We start from the raw sequence: 16,259 nt of genomic DNA, 5'->3' as shown, positions 1-16,259 counted from the left end.
TGTAGACACAAATCTACGTGTTACAAAACTATTCAAACACCATAGTTGTTTGAATTTATTTTAACTTCACATATTTTATTCTCATCTAATCAAAGTGATGCTTCTATTTTTCTTTGGCTGAAATTATTTTTATTCAGGAAGAAAAGGATACTCTCTGATATTGCTCATACATAGAATCTGATGATATGAAGATAAATGAAGTATGTTGATGATGATTATTTGTTACAGGTCTGAAGTATTATCATGGCTTCCAGCTTCTGCACTTTTTGTGGTTATTATTTATTCAGGTTCCAGGGCATTATCTAGATTGGTAAGATATTCAAATAGTATTTGGCATGCCTTTTTATTAATGTTTTACTAGAAATGTCATATAAGGTTGAAGTAATTAATATAAGTGTAGCTAGACACATGTAGACCATTGAAAATTGAATAGATAGTTGCAGAAGTCATAATAGGACTTATTGAACAAGCACTACAGACAGTAAATTCCCTTTCTAACTTCCAATTCTGCAGAAAATCTGTGCAATTTGACTACAGCTTTTGAATATGCGTGGCACCGAAAATGAAAGATGTTCTTTCAGTCCCATATCATTTATAAAGTAGTACTATCCTAATACACATAATAACTATGAAAATAATTCCATCAATGAATTGGTCAAATTCATCTTTATTACCTTGCTGGCCTTTAAATCAATGGTTGGTCTTAAATAAAAACATACATCTGTGTTACAAATCAGTCATACAAGATTTGTGTATGAAGTTATGAAAACATCAATGTCAACATTGGACTGGGCTCAAATTCCTGTCCTTGTCTTAATTCCTTTTACCCAGGGGTAGGCAAAGTTGGCTCTTCCATGACTTGTGAACTTCAACTCCCAGAATTCCTGAGCCAATCATGCTAGCTCAGGAATTCTGGGAGTTGAAGTCCACATGTCATAGAAGAGCCAACTTTGCCCACCCCTGCTTTAACCCGTTATATCCCACTCATTAAAACAATTCAAATCAAGGAGGATCACAAAGGAAATTTTTGCAGTTGAAATATCACAGATAATACAGTGGTCCCTCGATTTTCACGGGTTCGAACTTCGCGAAACGGCTATACCACAGTTTTTCAAAAATATTAATTAAAAAATAGTTCGCTGTTTTTCCCCCTATACCACGGTTTTCCCCGCCCGATGACGTCATACGTCATCGCCAAACTTTCGTCCGCCTTTAATAAATATTTTTTTAATAAACTTTAATAAATAAACATGGTGAGTAATAATCCAAATGGTTGCTAAGGGAATGAGAAATTGCAGTTTAGGGGTTTAAAGTGTTAAGGGAAGGCTTGTGATACTGTTCATAGCCAAAAATAGTGTATTTACTTCCGCATCTCTACTTTGCGGAAATTCGACTTTTGCGGGTGGTCTTGGAACGCAACCCCTGCGAAAATCGAGGGAACACTGTATTCAGAATGCTGCTGTCAGAACAGACCCTAAAGTCATATGTTGGCCTGCTTCTTTCTTTGCCTGAGATTTGTAATGAGAAGGATCCTCATCTGATTGAAATGAATTGATCAGATGGTGGATTTGAAGAGATGGGAACTGAAACTGATTGGTCCAACATAATTTCCTTTCCTAAAGACTAAAAATGACAATCAAAGACAATAAACATCTGGTGAAAGTTAGCTGAGCTGGGCAATCTGGAGCCATAGTTGGCAGAAAAACATTTCTCTTGGCCCTATGAAGAGACAATAGCATAAGGGAGATGAAAGGTGTGTATGTGTAAATGTGTTGATTTGGCTGTAGAAAAGGAAAAATGTAAATTCTGATTTTCTATAGTGTTTCCTTTCATTGTGCTCTAGTTTAAAAAACTCATGCTTAGCCATGAATCTTCCTTCTCTCTCAGCATATGGCAACAAGCCCAGCAGTGGAGCTGTGAACTGGGGGGTTTTTTCTTCTGTTTTTTTTTGTTTTCCCTTTTCCTGATTCTTTTAGGCTTGTTATCTGTGTGCCTTGTTCATTTGTTTTCATTTAATACTGGTTCTCACAAGTTCCCAGATAATTAAAGCAAAGTTTTTGTAGCTGCAATCTCTTAGATTTACTCACTCCTGAGCATGCTTTCTATCTTCAGTTAACTTAGAATAATAGAAGAACAAATAAATTGTCTATTGAAAACATTTGCTAGAGTCAAAATAGGGACTTTATATCTAAAAATATTTTCTTATAAGTTAATAGAAACATAGAAGACTGACGGCAGAAAAAGACCTCATGGTCCATCTAGTCTGCCCTTATACTATTTCCTGTATTTTATCTTACAATGGATGTATGTTTATCCCAGGCATGTTTAAATTCAGTTACTGTGGATTTACCAACCACGTCTGCTGGAAGTTTGTTCCAAGGATCTACTACTCTTTCAGTAAAATAATATTTTCTCATGTTGCCTTTGATCATTCCCCCAACTAACTTCAGATTGTGTCCCCTTGTTCTTGTGTTCACTTTCCTATTAAAAACACTTCCCTCCTGAACCTTATTTAACCCTTTAACATATTTAAATGTTTCGATCATGTCCCTCCTTTTCCTTCTGTCCTCCAGACTATACAGATTGAGTTCATTAAGTCTTTCCTGATACGTTTTATGCTTAAGACCTTCCACCATTCTTGTAGCCTGTCTTTGGACCTGTTCAATTTTGTCAATATCTTTTTGTAGGTGAGGTCTCCAGAACTGAACACAGTACTCCAAATGTGGTCTCACCAGCGCTCTATATAAGGGGATCACGATCTCCCTCTTCCTGCTTGTTATACCTCCAGCTATGCAGCCAAGCATCCTACTTGCTTTTCCTACCGCCCGACCACACTGCTCACCCATTTTGAGACTGTCAGAAATCACTACCCCTAAATCCTTCTCTTCTGAAGTTTTTGCTAACACAGAACTGCCAATGCAATACTCAGATTGAGGATTCCTTTTACCCAAGTGCATTATTTTACATTTGGAAACATTAAACTGCAGTTTCCATTTATCTAGACATTCAATATTTCAAACTTCCCATGTTTCCATTCCAAAATCTGTGCTACTATACCGTATACCAGTGTTTGCCAACCTTGGCCACTTGAAGATATTTGGACTTCAATTCCCAGAATTCCCCAGCCAGCGAAGGTTTGCCGTCACTGGTCTCTGAGAATTTGCCATGACAACTCACCATGGAACAATTCAATAGAGGACAAGAGTGAGTGAGTGAGTGAGTTAGTTAGTTAGTTAGTTAGTTTAGACCTCTATACCAGTGTTTCCCAACCATAGCAACTTGAAGATATCTGGACTTCAACTCCCAGAATTCCCTAGCCAGCGAATGCTGGCTGGGGAATTCTGGGAGTTGAAGTCCAGATATTTTCAAGTGGCCAAGGTTGGCAAACACTGCTGTATACAATTCCCTCCCTCCTTTTTGGTGGCTCAGGCTATCAATGCTTCTGCTAATGTCACAATACTTTCTCTTTCAAAGATGGAGTCAGGCCTATAATCATGGCAACATTTTCTCACATCAGGGATACCATGTGTTAGCTCTGAGCATCAGGGCAATGTATAGAAGTTCTTGCTTTCCTCAGAGGCCTTCAAGTGTTAAATGTCTTCAAGTGTGTAGCAATTTTTTTCAAAGGAAACTGAAGGAAGACTTCTGAGAGGGTCCTATCAAATGTCTCCTTTTAGTGTCATCAGATCAGTTGGGCAGAAGGTGAAGGGCAGCTTGATTTATAGGGTCTGCAATGCTAACTTTATTGATCCCATTTTCTTTCCTGGCAGCCAATTCCTATCTTTCTTACCTTACACAATGCTGCAGATGTTATATTTTATGGAGTGGAAGTCTCGGTGCAGAAACAGGTATGGAAAATTAATTAAATAGCCTTTATACCCCTGTATATCAGGTTTCTTAGTCACTTCGTTAACTATATTTTCTTAGGCTAAATATTTCAGACATGCAAACATATTAAATGCAATACTTTTGCATCTGCTAAGAATTCTATTACCACAATGTGGGATATATATATGTATGTGTCACATGTTTTTGCTGAATTTTTAAAATTAAGGGAGACTAGGATAGCGCTATTTCAGCCTTGTTCTGGCCTCATCAGCTAGCCATACCCTTACTGGGATTTGATCCTGGGGTTTCTGCCTTGTAAGGCAGAGAATTAACCTCTAGGCCACCAGATCTGATCCCTTCAGCTTTGTACCAGGGAGGGGCTATATGTTTTTTCTGTTGGATCACCCTGGTATATTGAAGGAACGTCACAGCTCCTTCTTGCCTCTAGGCCCAACCCAGGGCGCTTAATTTATTCATAGCCAACAAACTATGTTCTGTATGTCATTTATAGTGATGGGCGAACTGAACCCGCACAATTCGGGTCCGTACCGAATTTTACGGTGTTTGGTATGCTGAACACGAACCCGAAATTTTTTCAAACTTCGGGCAAAGTTCGGGGTCGTGTTTGGCGTTCAGAGCTTTGACGTCACCGGCAGGTTGCTAAGGACGCCAAGGTAATCACTTCCTGGATTCCATGGAATCCAGGAAGTGATCACCTTGGCGTCCTTAGCAACCTGCCAGTGACGTCAAAGCTCCACTCCCGGAATCTCTTTGTGGAAGAGATTCCCCAGCTCCTTCAAAGGGAGGTCTTCACGTAAAAATAAACATTGTTATTTTTACAAAAAAGGACGCTGCAGCGGCACTGCAAGCAAAGGAGGTTCTTTTCACGTAAAAATAATTTTATATACACACACACACACAAAATCTTCGGAGGGACACATTCTCTTTCATTTGTTTGAGTTGCTGGTGATAGAAAGTTTACTACCAGCATTTGGAATTGTGATATATAGGATCTCAAGAGATTATTTTAAAAAGTTTAAGAAATATATATGATTTTTAGACAACTGGATGCCTAGTCCAGTATATTGGAGACGATGCTAAGGAAACAAAGCCTGAAATCTTTGAATAAGTTGTAACCTTTGAACTAGTTATTCTCACAGCTTAACATATATTCCTGATTATGGTAAAATAAGTTTTGTTCTTCTTTTACTGGAATCACAGTAATTTGAATTCTGTTAGAAAATATGTGACATTTAAACGTATCATAAAGGTTTTTTTTATTAATCATGTTTTGAATGTGAGATTTTTGATATTGCATTTTTTTTCTTAACAGCAAAACTCCACCCTAAAACTCTGCAGGTAAGTTAAGAGAACTAAGAGTGTTCATCACAGAGGTGGTTTGCTGGGGTTTAGATGTAGCTTATCTTCATATTTGCAAAATGTGAAAAAGGATGATTCAGTGGAAAACAGCACATTAGAACAATATTTTTCAAGCGTGGCAACTTTAAAACATGTGGACTTCAACTCCCAGAATTCCCCAATTAGCATAGCAAAGTAATAGAAATCACTTTGAATAGTGCAGATTCAAATAATGGAACCATTTTTGTGAAATTCATTAACTGCACTAATTGAGACCGACCTTATGTAGGTTGCAATGAATGAGGCATTTTAATTAGTTAAACTCGATTGTGTTAAAATCTATGACCAATGTACATAATGCTTTTAATTAAAAATATGATTGTTTAAAATATTGTTTCAAAACAAGCAATTTAAAATTAGGGTTGTGTTATACTGAATGATAAAAACAGGCCATCGACTCTGTGCACTTATCACCACTGTAACTGAGCCTGTCCATCTGGCTGGTTGTTTTCCAAGTCTCCTTCTATCCATCTTTCCCAGCATTAGAACCTTTTGAAATAAAGTGTCCCAGGTACAATATTTTCATCCTTGGCAATCAAACTCTAGATTGATTTGGTCAGATTGTTTCTTTGGCTATCTACAATATTCTCAGGAGTGTTGTCCAACAGTAAAAGTTCAAAGGCACCAAAACTCTTCCTGTCATGTTTCTTTCAAAGTACAGTATAACTTTTTCTTCCATGTTACAACAACAACATACAATGATAAATATTGAAGCCAAGCTGAATAAATTAGAAACATAGAAACATAGAAGACTGACGGCAGAAAAAGACCTCATGGTCCATCTAGTCTGCCCTTATACTATTTCCTGTATTTTATCTTAGAATGGATATATGTTTATCCCAGGCATGTTTAAATTCGGTTACTGTGGATTTACCAACCACGTCTGCTGGAAGTTTGTTCCAAGGATCTACTACTCTTTCAGTAAAATAATATTTTCTCATGTCGCTTTTGATCTTTCCCCCAACTAACTTCAGATTGTGTCCCCTTGTTCTTGTGTTCACTTAGTACATTAATACATTAGCACTCATGTCTGTGGAGATTCCCTTCTTCAGGGATAAAAAACAGTCTGGTTGCCTTTTGAAAAAGCAACTTTGAGGCATAAATTAGCACTTAAAACTCTGATCAGCCATGAGCTCCTCTGGGGATTTTGGAGCAGGTATTGTTTCAAATGATTATGATGAGTATTTAAAAAAAACAAACACTCTGGCAGGAATCATAAATACACTTTCTGATCTTGTTGGAAGGAAGAGTAAATGTTAACATAGAAAGTATGTATTATTTTTAACCACAGTTCAAAATAGAAACATATAATTTCTTGGAATCTCTGGCGCTAAGTGGCTTTTTCATCTTTAATTGCAGAGGGCTGATTCTTCTGGTGGCCGCAGGCGGGCTGCCTTTCAATGATCCACAGGTTAGTTGTTTTCAAAGGATTCCTGAACTTGGTATAAAAAGCACAAACTCTCTTGTAATAGAAGTCTGAAATAATGACAGAATAAACTTTACCAAGTGGGTTGAACTAAGGAATATTTTACCTGGAACAGAGTCTCTCAACTTTGGCAAGTTTAACATGTGTGAACTTCGACTCCCTGAATTCTCCCGTCAGCATGCATGTTAGCCCACTGCATATCAGGTATGCTGCAGAATAAAGTAAGTCTACAAAAAGTGTGTATATTTGTGGCCCCTTAAAATGATTGTATATTGCAATAGTAAATTCAATTACTTCAAATATATGCAGAACATCATTTTCATTGTGTGTTTTAATTTTTTCATTGTGCATAATAATGCATGTATTTTATAATCCACCCCCTAAAATTGGATGCATTTTAATACTTATTCCTCGGCACTTCTCCATTTTACCTCTTGCTGCAATTTAAATGTGCCAAAACCAGTCTTGCACATTCTTTAAAAAAAATGTTCTCGGTGACAGAGAATATTTCCTCTGCCTTATTCTTAATGCTTGGAAATTTCTTTAGAATTAACTTTTAGGAATATATTGGACTTGCTTATTGGTAGACTTGGCCAAAGATGAGGTTGATGGTTTTGCTTTTTCTATATAGTTTGATATAAAAACTATAAGATTGTTGCTGTGGTGAAGTGATGCATAATATGCTTTATTTATTAATAAAGTATTCATTAGTATAACAGTCACATTTTCAAACAAGGGCACTTTGATATTTTATTTTGCAGTTTGATTTAAATGGCTATTTTTGGGCCCTCATACACCTACTATGTGTTGGTAAGTTTTTAATAAATTAGCAAATAAATAATTCAACTTTCTTGCCTATGCGTAGTACCTCTTTGCTATGAGTCTCACTTTTCTGTCTTTACTCCATATGGTATCTGGTAGCTTACATAAGCATAGTCTTCGTACTTTCACCTGGAATAGAAAATCGTGGAATAGAAAACTCTTCTCCCCTACCCCACCATTCCAATCCCCCTCTCTAAAGATCCATGTTTGGTCCAACTTTACACTCAATTATATAGCATTGTGAAAATGAAAACGTAAAGTAACAGAATCAAGTGGGAGATCACAGTACAGAGGCAATTTTTTAAAAATTAGTAATTAGTAAAAGAAATTTAATATGTACAATGGTACCTCATCTTACGAACTCCTCTTCTAACAAACTTTTCAAGATACGAACCCGGAGTTTAAGATTTTTTTGCCTCTTCTTCCGAACTATTTTCACCTTACGAACCCAAGCCGCTGCTGCTGGGATGAAGGGGTTTCTTTCCCCCCCTCCCTTTTTTGAAGAAAGAAAAGGGAGGGGCGGCTTTGAGGGGGAAAAGATTCCATTTAAATAACTAGGAGAACAGCGTGTTTGCAAGCACTGAAAGAGTGTCTTTTTAAGAAAGAAAAGGGAGGGGTGGCTTGGAGGGGGAAAAGACTCCATTTAAATAACTAGGATAATAGTGTGTTTGCAAGCACTGAAAGGGTGTCTTTTTAAGAAAGAAAAGGGAGGGGCAGCTTGGAGGGAGAAAAGACTCCATTTAAATAACTAGGAGAACAGCGTGTTTGCAAGCACTGAAAGGGTGTCTTTTGAAGAAAGAAAAGGGAGGGGCGGCTTGGAGGGGGAAAAGATTCCATTTAAATAACTAGGAGAACAGCGTGTTTGCAAGCACTGAAAGGGTGTCTTTTGAAGAAAGAAAAGGGAGGGGCGGCTTGGAGGGGGAAAAGACTCCATTTAAATAACTAGGAGAACAGCGTGTTTGCAAGCACTGAAAGGGTGTCTTTTGAAGAAAGAAAAGGGAGGGGCGCCCCCCTTGCCTTTCTTCCTTCCCACTCACCCTTTAGCCTAGCCTTGCTTCTTCCACCCGCCCCCTTTAGCTGCTCCTCCCTGCCCTCTGTTCGCCTCCCTTCTAAAGTTTGGGATTTTCCTGAAGGATTTGCATGCATTATTTGCTTTTACATTGATTCCTATGGGAAACATTGTTTAATCTTATGAACTTTTCACCTTACGAACCTCCTCCTGGAACCAATTAAGTTCGTATCATGAGGTACCACTGTACTAGATAGGAAAAACGATTGTTATAAATACAAAATGCAACCCAAGCACAACTAGCTTTGATGTTGTAGTAGAAGGTTTGGATTTTTATACAGGCAAATGGATCTTCAACCATAGCTCACTGTCTCCCTTTTTTGAAACTATTCCTTAGTTGTACCAGACAATGAAAAATGTATTAGCACTTTGTGTTTTTTCTTTGACAGGAGCTTACAAAGTATTTCACAAGTTGTGGAAACCAAATTCTCTAAGGTGATTCTATTTTTTCTGAATATGGAATATTTAAAATAATGCTAGTTGGTCTGGAGAAGGAAAAATATTATATTCTTCATCTCTTTATAATTCTATTATTAATATAAAAGACTAATAAGGATTAATAAGGAGACAAGGAAGAAATTGATGGTTGCCTTTTGCAAGTATAGCTAACTTTCGATAGTTTGATACCCTTGAGATGTATTGGAACTAAGATTGCTTAGCCAGCCTATCCAGTAGATAAATAGGTACCATTTTGGTGGGAAGATAACTGCACTCCGAGATTGCATGCTGGTCAAATGATCGCAGAAATGTCTTTGGATGGATGGAGATGAACACCACTACTTGTAGTTGGCAACAACTAGTGGAATAAAATCCGCAGGGACTCCTTTACTTTACCTTACCTAACCAGTAGTAGTTGAACATTTTGAAAGTTATTTTTGGTCCCAACATACCTAGAAAAACCTGGTTTGAAAGTATAGCATTATTAGAAGCGGATATCATGAATGGAAATACTGCTTAGTAGAAGATTCTTACCATTCATTATGGTAATTAAATAAACTTTAGAGCACAAAATGTATTAGCAGGTTTATTTATGTATTAAATTTATTGATTACCTCAGTTCTGAGGGACTCCAGGCAGAGTACCGATCTAAAACATAATAATTGATTTTTTTCCCCAGCAATGTTCCAAGTTTAACTTTTTTATTGAGTTATAAAATATAAAATATAGAATCATTCGGAAGGCAATGTTTCTTCTCCTTCCTCACATCTCTTCCCCCTTTTCCTCCCCCTGCTATATATATATATTGTACTGTCGGGCTCTCTGGTAGACTCCTCCCAAAAATTCACAGGTACAAATTTCAGATACACGTTTGAAAATTCAAAACAATGTTCTTTATAATGAAAATTCACTTAAACTAAGCCCTCTTTTGGTATAGCAAAGAGCACTTGTCTCCAAACAAACAGATAATTTGTACAAGTCCCTTATCAGTTCTGTGATACTTAGCTTGCAGCTGTGAGGCAATTCACAGTCCTTCTTCTTTCACAAAGTGAAACACACTTTGCTCTGGTTTAGTTTCAAAGCGGGGAAAAATCAGCACACAAAAAGTCAAAGTCAGCAAAGCAGGCAGGAAACACAACAATCAGATAATCCTCCACAATGGCCAAACCCACGGGCTGCTATTTATAGCAGCCTCACTAATTACCACAGCCCCACCCAACCACAGGTGGCCTCATTTTCTTTGATAATAATCTCTCAGTTGTTGCCTATGCATCGCTCTCCGCATGCGTGGCTGTATCATTAACTCTTGTTCTGAATCCAAGGAGGAGCTAGATAATTGATCTCCTGTCACTCATGTCTTCTTGGTCAGAGGAGCCTTCATCAGCAGATTCCAACGGGGGGGGGGGGCAAAACATGCCTGCAGCATGTGGATGTCTCCCCCACATCCACAGTCCTTGGGGCAGGAGCTGGGCCAGAGCTAACCACAACATATATGATATATTATTTGATGGAAAACAGTAACAACCACTCTGATTTCATTAATTCCATACAACCAATTCCCACCCAAAGACGTTCCAAATTTACATTTGACTTCAGATAATGAGCGTGGGAACCACCTTATTCCAAAAGAGAGGAGTTTGCACAAAGAACACCCTCCATCAAACTCTTCCCTTTACACCGAATAATAGGAGGATGCTTCCAACAGATACATCCTGCTCATCCAAATCAGTTGTCCATCTCTCAAGCCAAAGTCAATGGCAACAAAGAATACAGAGATAAGACAACCTCAATAGATAATTGGTTTACTCCCTGAAAATATAATTGAAATATAGATACATAATTTACAGATGGCTATATTTTTGAGTGAAAACAACCTCTGAAAACAATGTCAATCTTTTTCTAATTCCATAGACCAGTGTTTCCCAACCTTGGCAACTTGAAGATATTTGGACTTCAACTCCCAGAAGTCCCCAGCCAGCGAATGCTGGCTGGGGAATTCTGGGAGTTGAAGTCCAAATATCTTCAAGTTGCCAAGGTTGGGAAACACTGCCATAGACCAATTAAACATCTCACTTTCTAGTATGAAGGGAAAAACAATGCTTGTTTTAGATCAGAGTGAAAAATATGTGGGAAAGTTTGATCGGTAGTTTTCTGGAAACAGTACTGTAGCAATTTCTGTCACCTTATCATAGAAATGATGGGAAGATCAGCTTGATTAAACTTCTGCCAGTTCTTGCTAACTACCCACCATGAGTATTTAACTATTTTGGTGAAACATTTTCATCTTCGAGACAACTCTAGATGTCACTTACTACAGTATATAGTCAAGATAACATGTTAAAGGACTCACCTAAATTAGATTCAAGACATCTCATAATTGAGAGCAAATAAAAGTTAGTACCATAAGTGTATGTTTGTGTATCTAATTATTTAAAAAATTATTAATATTGTTTTGACTGAGTTCTGGCATTAAAGTAACTGACTCTTTCTCTCCCTCCTTAGTATCTCTGAACAACAATACATAAACTATGCATTCAGGTATGTTATATCTTGATTAAGAAAAAACATGGAATGCTTACCATCTCTTCATAACTGTATGAACATTAAGTTGAACATTAAATGATTTAGCTTTACTAGATAAATGGTCAAAGCAATGGAAACTGCAGTTTAATGTTTCCAAATGTAAAATAATGCACTTGGGGAAAAGGAATCCTCAATCTGAGTATTGTATTGGCAGTTCTGTGTTAGCAAAAACTTCAGAAGAAAAGGATTTAGTAGTGATTTCTGACAGTCTCAAAATGGGTGAACAGTGCAGTCAGGCGGTAGGGAAAGCAAGTAGGATGCTTGGCTGCATAGCTAGAGGTATAACAAGCAGGAAGAGGGAGATTATGATCCTGCTATATAGAGTGCTGGTGAGACCCCATTTGGAATACTGTGTTCAGTTCTGGAGACCTCACCTACAAAAAGATATTGACAAAATTGAACGGGTCCAAAGACAGGCTACAAGAATGGTGGAAGGTCTTAGGCATAACATGTATCAGGAAATACTTAATGAACTCAATCTGTATAGTCTGGAGGACAGAAGGAAAAGGGGGGGACATAATCGAAACATTTAAATATGTTAAAGGGTTAAATAAGGTCCAGGAGGGAAGTGTTTTTAATAGGAAAGTGAACACAAGAACAAGGGGACACAATCTGAAGTTAGTTGGGGGAAAGATCAAAAGCAACATGAGAAAATATTATTTTACTGAAAGAGTAGTAGATCCTTGGAACAAACTTCCAGCAGATGTGGTAGATAAATCCACAGTAATTGAATTTAAACATGCCTGGGATAAACATATATCCATCCTAAGGTAAAATACAGAAAATAGTATAAGGGCAGACTAGATGGACCATGAGGTCTTTTTCTGCTGTCAGACTTCTATGTTTCTGTTTCTAATACCTACACTATTCATATTGCTCATTCATCATATTTGGTGCTATATTTTAATTAATTAATTTTTGGTGGGAACACCGAAGCAAGTTTTGTATACATTCTCAGCTTGTTATAAAAAAGTAGTGGATTCTGAATTGAATGTGATATATGGTGCCCCAGAGCAATTGTATTGCATTCCATGGAATCTATACTGAGAATCAAATGGACTTAGAAAAAGGATATTTTTTGTGTCAACATTCAGGAATGCTGCTTATATTTGTAACAAATGTCTTTCTGTGGATATCTGCAATCTTAAGACTCACAAATATAGAACCATGCTGTATTTATAGAATTCTCGTACCCAGATGGATCAGAAAATAGTCAGAAAGTCTGCAGCCATCTTGAGAATATTTTTAGATGGATCAGTAAAGGTCTCTGGAAGAGCCTTAGATTAAAGAAGTGTATCATAATAAGTAATATCTACTGGTATATTAAAATTAATAATTACATCTTTTATTTCTAGTGTGGTTATGTTGGCTTTTGCATCGCACCCAACAGGTAAAAATGTCAATGATTGGGATATGTGTGTGTGCATTTTTCAGATATAATGTTATTTTTTTAAGCATGCTCCTTAGGAATTTAGTTTGAATGTATGTTCAACCACATATATTAATCATTTTTACATACTTGGGACTCTATTCCCTTTTAAAGTATTAACTAATCCAAAAATAGCCTGAAGCCAAATCCAGAGATGCTCTGATATTGCATGGCTTGGGAGCTACACTTGCATAGCAGATTTTGTGCCAATATTGTGAACATGTGCACCTATAAAGCCCTTCATGGCACCGGACCAGATTATCTCAGGGACCGCCTTCTGCTGCACGAATCCCAGAGACCAGTTAGGTCCCACAGAGTGGGCCTTCTCCGGGTGCCGTCAACTAAACAATGTCGTTTGGCAGGGCCCAGGGGAAGAGCCTTTTCTGTGGCGGCCCCGGCCCTCTGGAACCAACTCCCCCTGGAGATTAGAATTGCCCCCACCCTCCTCGCCTTTCATAAGCACCTTAAAACCCACCTCTGCCGTCAGGCGTGGGGGAACTGAGATATTCTTTTTCCCCTAGGCCTTTACAATTTATGCATGGTATGTTTGTTTGTATGTATGTTTAGTTTTACAATAAGGGTTTTTTAGTTGTTTTAGTATTGGATTTACATGCTGTTTTTTATTACTCTTGTTAGCCACCCCTAGTCTACGGAGAGGGGCGACATACAAATCCAATCAATCAATCAATCAATCAATCAATCAACAAACAAACAAACAAGCATCACTTTGATGCTGAGGCCAAAGACTGGAGCATAGCTTCATGTGAAGGAGAGTCTGAAAAAAATGAAATTGTTCATGATTGCATCTCAACTGACAAAAAACACTTAATGCTCACCCTATGAATCAGAATGCTGCGATTACAGCATTTTAGTGCCCTACTCCGTCAGGGTCTTACAGACAGCGGTGTCAGCTTTTGTTGCTCTATAGTAGGGGTCTCCAACCTTGGCAAATTTAAGACTTCTGGGCTTCAATTTCAAGAATTTAGTTTAAGTGCAAAGCTAGCTGAGAAATTCTGGGAGTTGAAGTCCACGGGTCTTAAAGGTTGGAGATCCCTGCTTTCTAACGTGGCTCCAGTCTGGGTGCAGAACAGCAGTTTCATTATTTTCTTTTATGCTGAGCACTACTTCATCATCAAGAGCTTTTAGGAACAATGTAGATAATTTCAAGCCAAAAGGCCCGTTGAACTTACCTGAACGGTCTTCTTGATGCACTGCAAGGAGAGTCCAACATGGGTAATACTTAAGCCTGATTGGCTAGGGACTGAGCTAAATTATAATAATTATAATTAGCTCCACCCTATCCTACCCCCAATAGCTCAGTCAATAAAAACAAAGGAGTAGTGCAAATAACAACACAACTTTATTAACTCAACAACAGCAAATCAACTGAGCCCCTGGACCAATTGGCCGGGTTGGGTTTGGACTCTCCTTGCAGTGCATCAAGAAGACCATTCAGGTAAGTTCAACAGTCCTTCTCCAATGCAGTGCTGCAGAGAGTCCAACATGGGATATACCCAAGATTATGACGATAGGGCAGGTGAAGGCTGGACCAGGGGCGTATGAGTTTCACACACCCGCTGCAGCACTCCAGCTTGTAGTGTTTGATAAATGTATCTGGAGTGGACCAAGTGGCAGCTGGACAGATGTCTTCCAAAGGAGCTTGAGAAGTCCACGCCGCTGATGTTGCCGCGCTCTGTGTAGAGTGGGCTGTAATATTTCCCGGAACCGGTAAGGACTGTGACTCATAAGCAGTCACAAAAGCACAGCTTTCTCTCCATTGATGGTCTACAAAAGAGAGTTCACATCTGCCAGTAAGGTGCTTTTACTTCTAGATATATAAAACAGATATAGATTTTTTTAAAAAAAATTGAACTCCAAAGATTGTGAAATAAGCCATTTGTAGAATACAGCATTCAATTTTTTTTGCAAACTGGGAAACTATGAGTTCTAGTTCCTCCTTAGGCAGGAGGGTAACCTTGGACTGGTTATCTCAGCCTGCTGAATAACCTTGGACTAGCTACTTTCTCTTAACTTTTAGAAGCAGGCAATGGCAAATCACTACTAAAAAAGGAAACGTTGTGCACTTGTCCAGGCAATTTCAGAGAATTTAAACATGATTAAATGGGAAAAAAGACAAGTCTTTAGTTTACAGTTGATATGGCTGTTAGCCAACAAGTAGAAGACCTCCGAAGTTCCTTCCAATTTTGTTATGCTGTTATCCAAAACAAACTAGCTATTGAAACATGGCCTTTCTTTCCAGATGTGTTGAACCTGCATGTCTCAGATTCCCTCAAATATTAGGACAGGCCATTTTAAGGGATATAGAGCGTTGGAAATCTTGTTTCAGCAATTTTTTTAAAAAGTGGGCAAGCTTTTATATACCTCTCGATTCTCCCAGATGAAGAACATGGACAGATGCAAAATAAGTTGATTTATTTTGGTCTATCTTTTCTATGAGTTTTCTATAAACTCTTAACGCTTATTCCTAATTTTCCCCTATGACTAATACATTGTCCTGTCTGCTATTTAGGGGAAGATAGTGGAAACTTGTACATCTTGGGGGATCTGATTATGAGTAGTACTCAACTTACAACCATTTGTTCAGCGACTGTTCAAAATAATAATGGCACTCAAAAAGTGATTTATGACTGTTTTTCATACTTACAACCATTTCATCATCCCCATGGCCAAGTGTGGACACTTGGCATATATTTATGATTGGTTGCATTGTCCCATGGTCATGTAATCCCTTTTATTATGACCTTATGAGAAGCAAAGTCAATGGGGAAGCTAAATTCAGTGAACAATTGAGTTACTAACTTAACTTTTAGTGATTCACATAACAATTGTGGCAAGAAAAGTCATAAAATGAGACAAAACTCACTTAACAACCATCTTGCTTTGCACATAGTAATTTTGGGCTCAGTTGTCATATGTCAATGATTACTGTGTTCTTCAAAGGGCACAAAAATCTGATTTTAAGAGGCAATACATTTAACATACAAGAATCGGGGTGGCGCAGCAGGTAGAGTGCTGTACTGCAGACCACTGAAGCTGACTGTAGATCTGTAGGTCAGTGGTTCAAATCTCATCACTGGCTCAAAGTTGACTCAGCCTTCCATCCTTCTGAGGTGGGTAAAATGAGGACCCGGATTGTGGGGGCAAGATGCTGGCTCTGTTAAAAAGTGCTATTTCTAACATGTTGTAAGCCACCCTGAGTCTAAGGAGAAGGGCGGCATAAAAAT

The 16,259-nt window shown here is 38.1% G+C and overlaps 1 protein-coding gene across 3 annotated transcripts in view; it reads left to right on the top strand.

The window, feature by feature from the left end:
- The window catches only part of TMEM241 (transmembrane protein 241), a 69,182-nt gene that overhangs the window by 13,057 nt on the left and 39,866 nt on the right, over positions 1-16,259 (top strand). For all 3 annotated transcript variants that reach the window (XM_070747634.1, XM_070747632.1, XM_070747633.1), the window contains exons 4-11: positions 229-310; positions 3,771-3,848; positions 5,162-5,187; positions 6,607-6,658; positions 7,435-7,483; positions 8,954-8,999; positions 11,505-11,540; positions 12,941-12,975. In XM_070747634.1, the coding sequence (XP_070603735.1) occupies positions 229-310; positions 3,771-3,848; positions 5,162-5,187; positions 6,607-6,658; positions 7,435-7,483; positions 8,954-8,999; positions 11,505-11,540; positions 12,941-12,975 (404 nt within the window). The remainder of the gene's footprint in view (positions 1-228; positions 311-3,770; positions 3,849-5,161; positions 5,188-6,606; positions 6,659-7,434; positions 7,484-8,953; positions 9,000-11,504; positions 11,541-12,940; positions 12,976-16,259) is intronic.

Source organism: Erythrolamprus reginae, chromosome 3, assembly GCF_031021105.1.
Source record: "Erythrolamprus reginae isolate rEryReg1 chromosome 3, rEryReg1.hap1, whole genome shotgun sequence".
NCBI classification, from domain to species: domain Eukaryota; kingdom Metazoa; phylum Chordata; class Lepidosauria; order Squamata; family Dipsadidae; genus Erythrolamprus; species Erythrolamprus reginae.
This window is presented reverse-complemented; position numbering and strand designations above follow the sequence as displayed.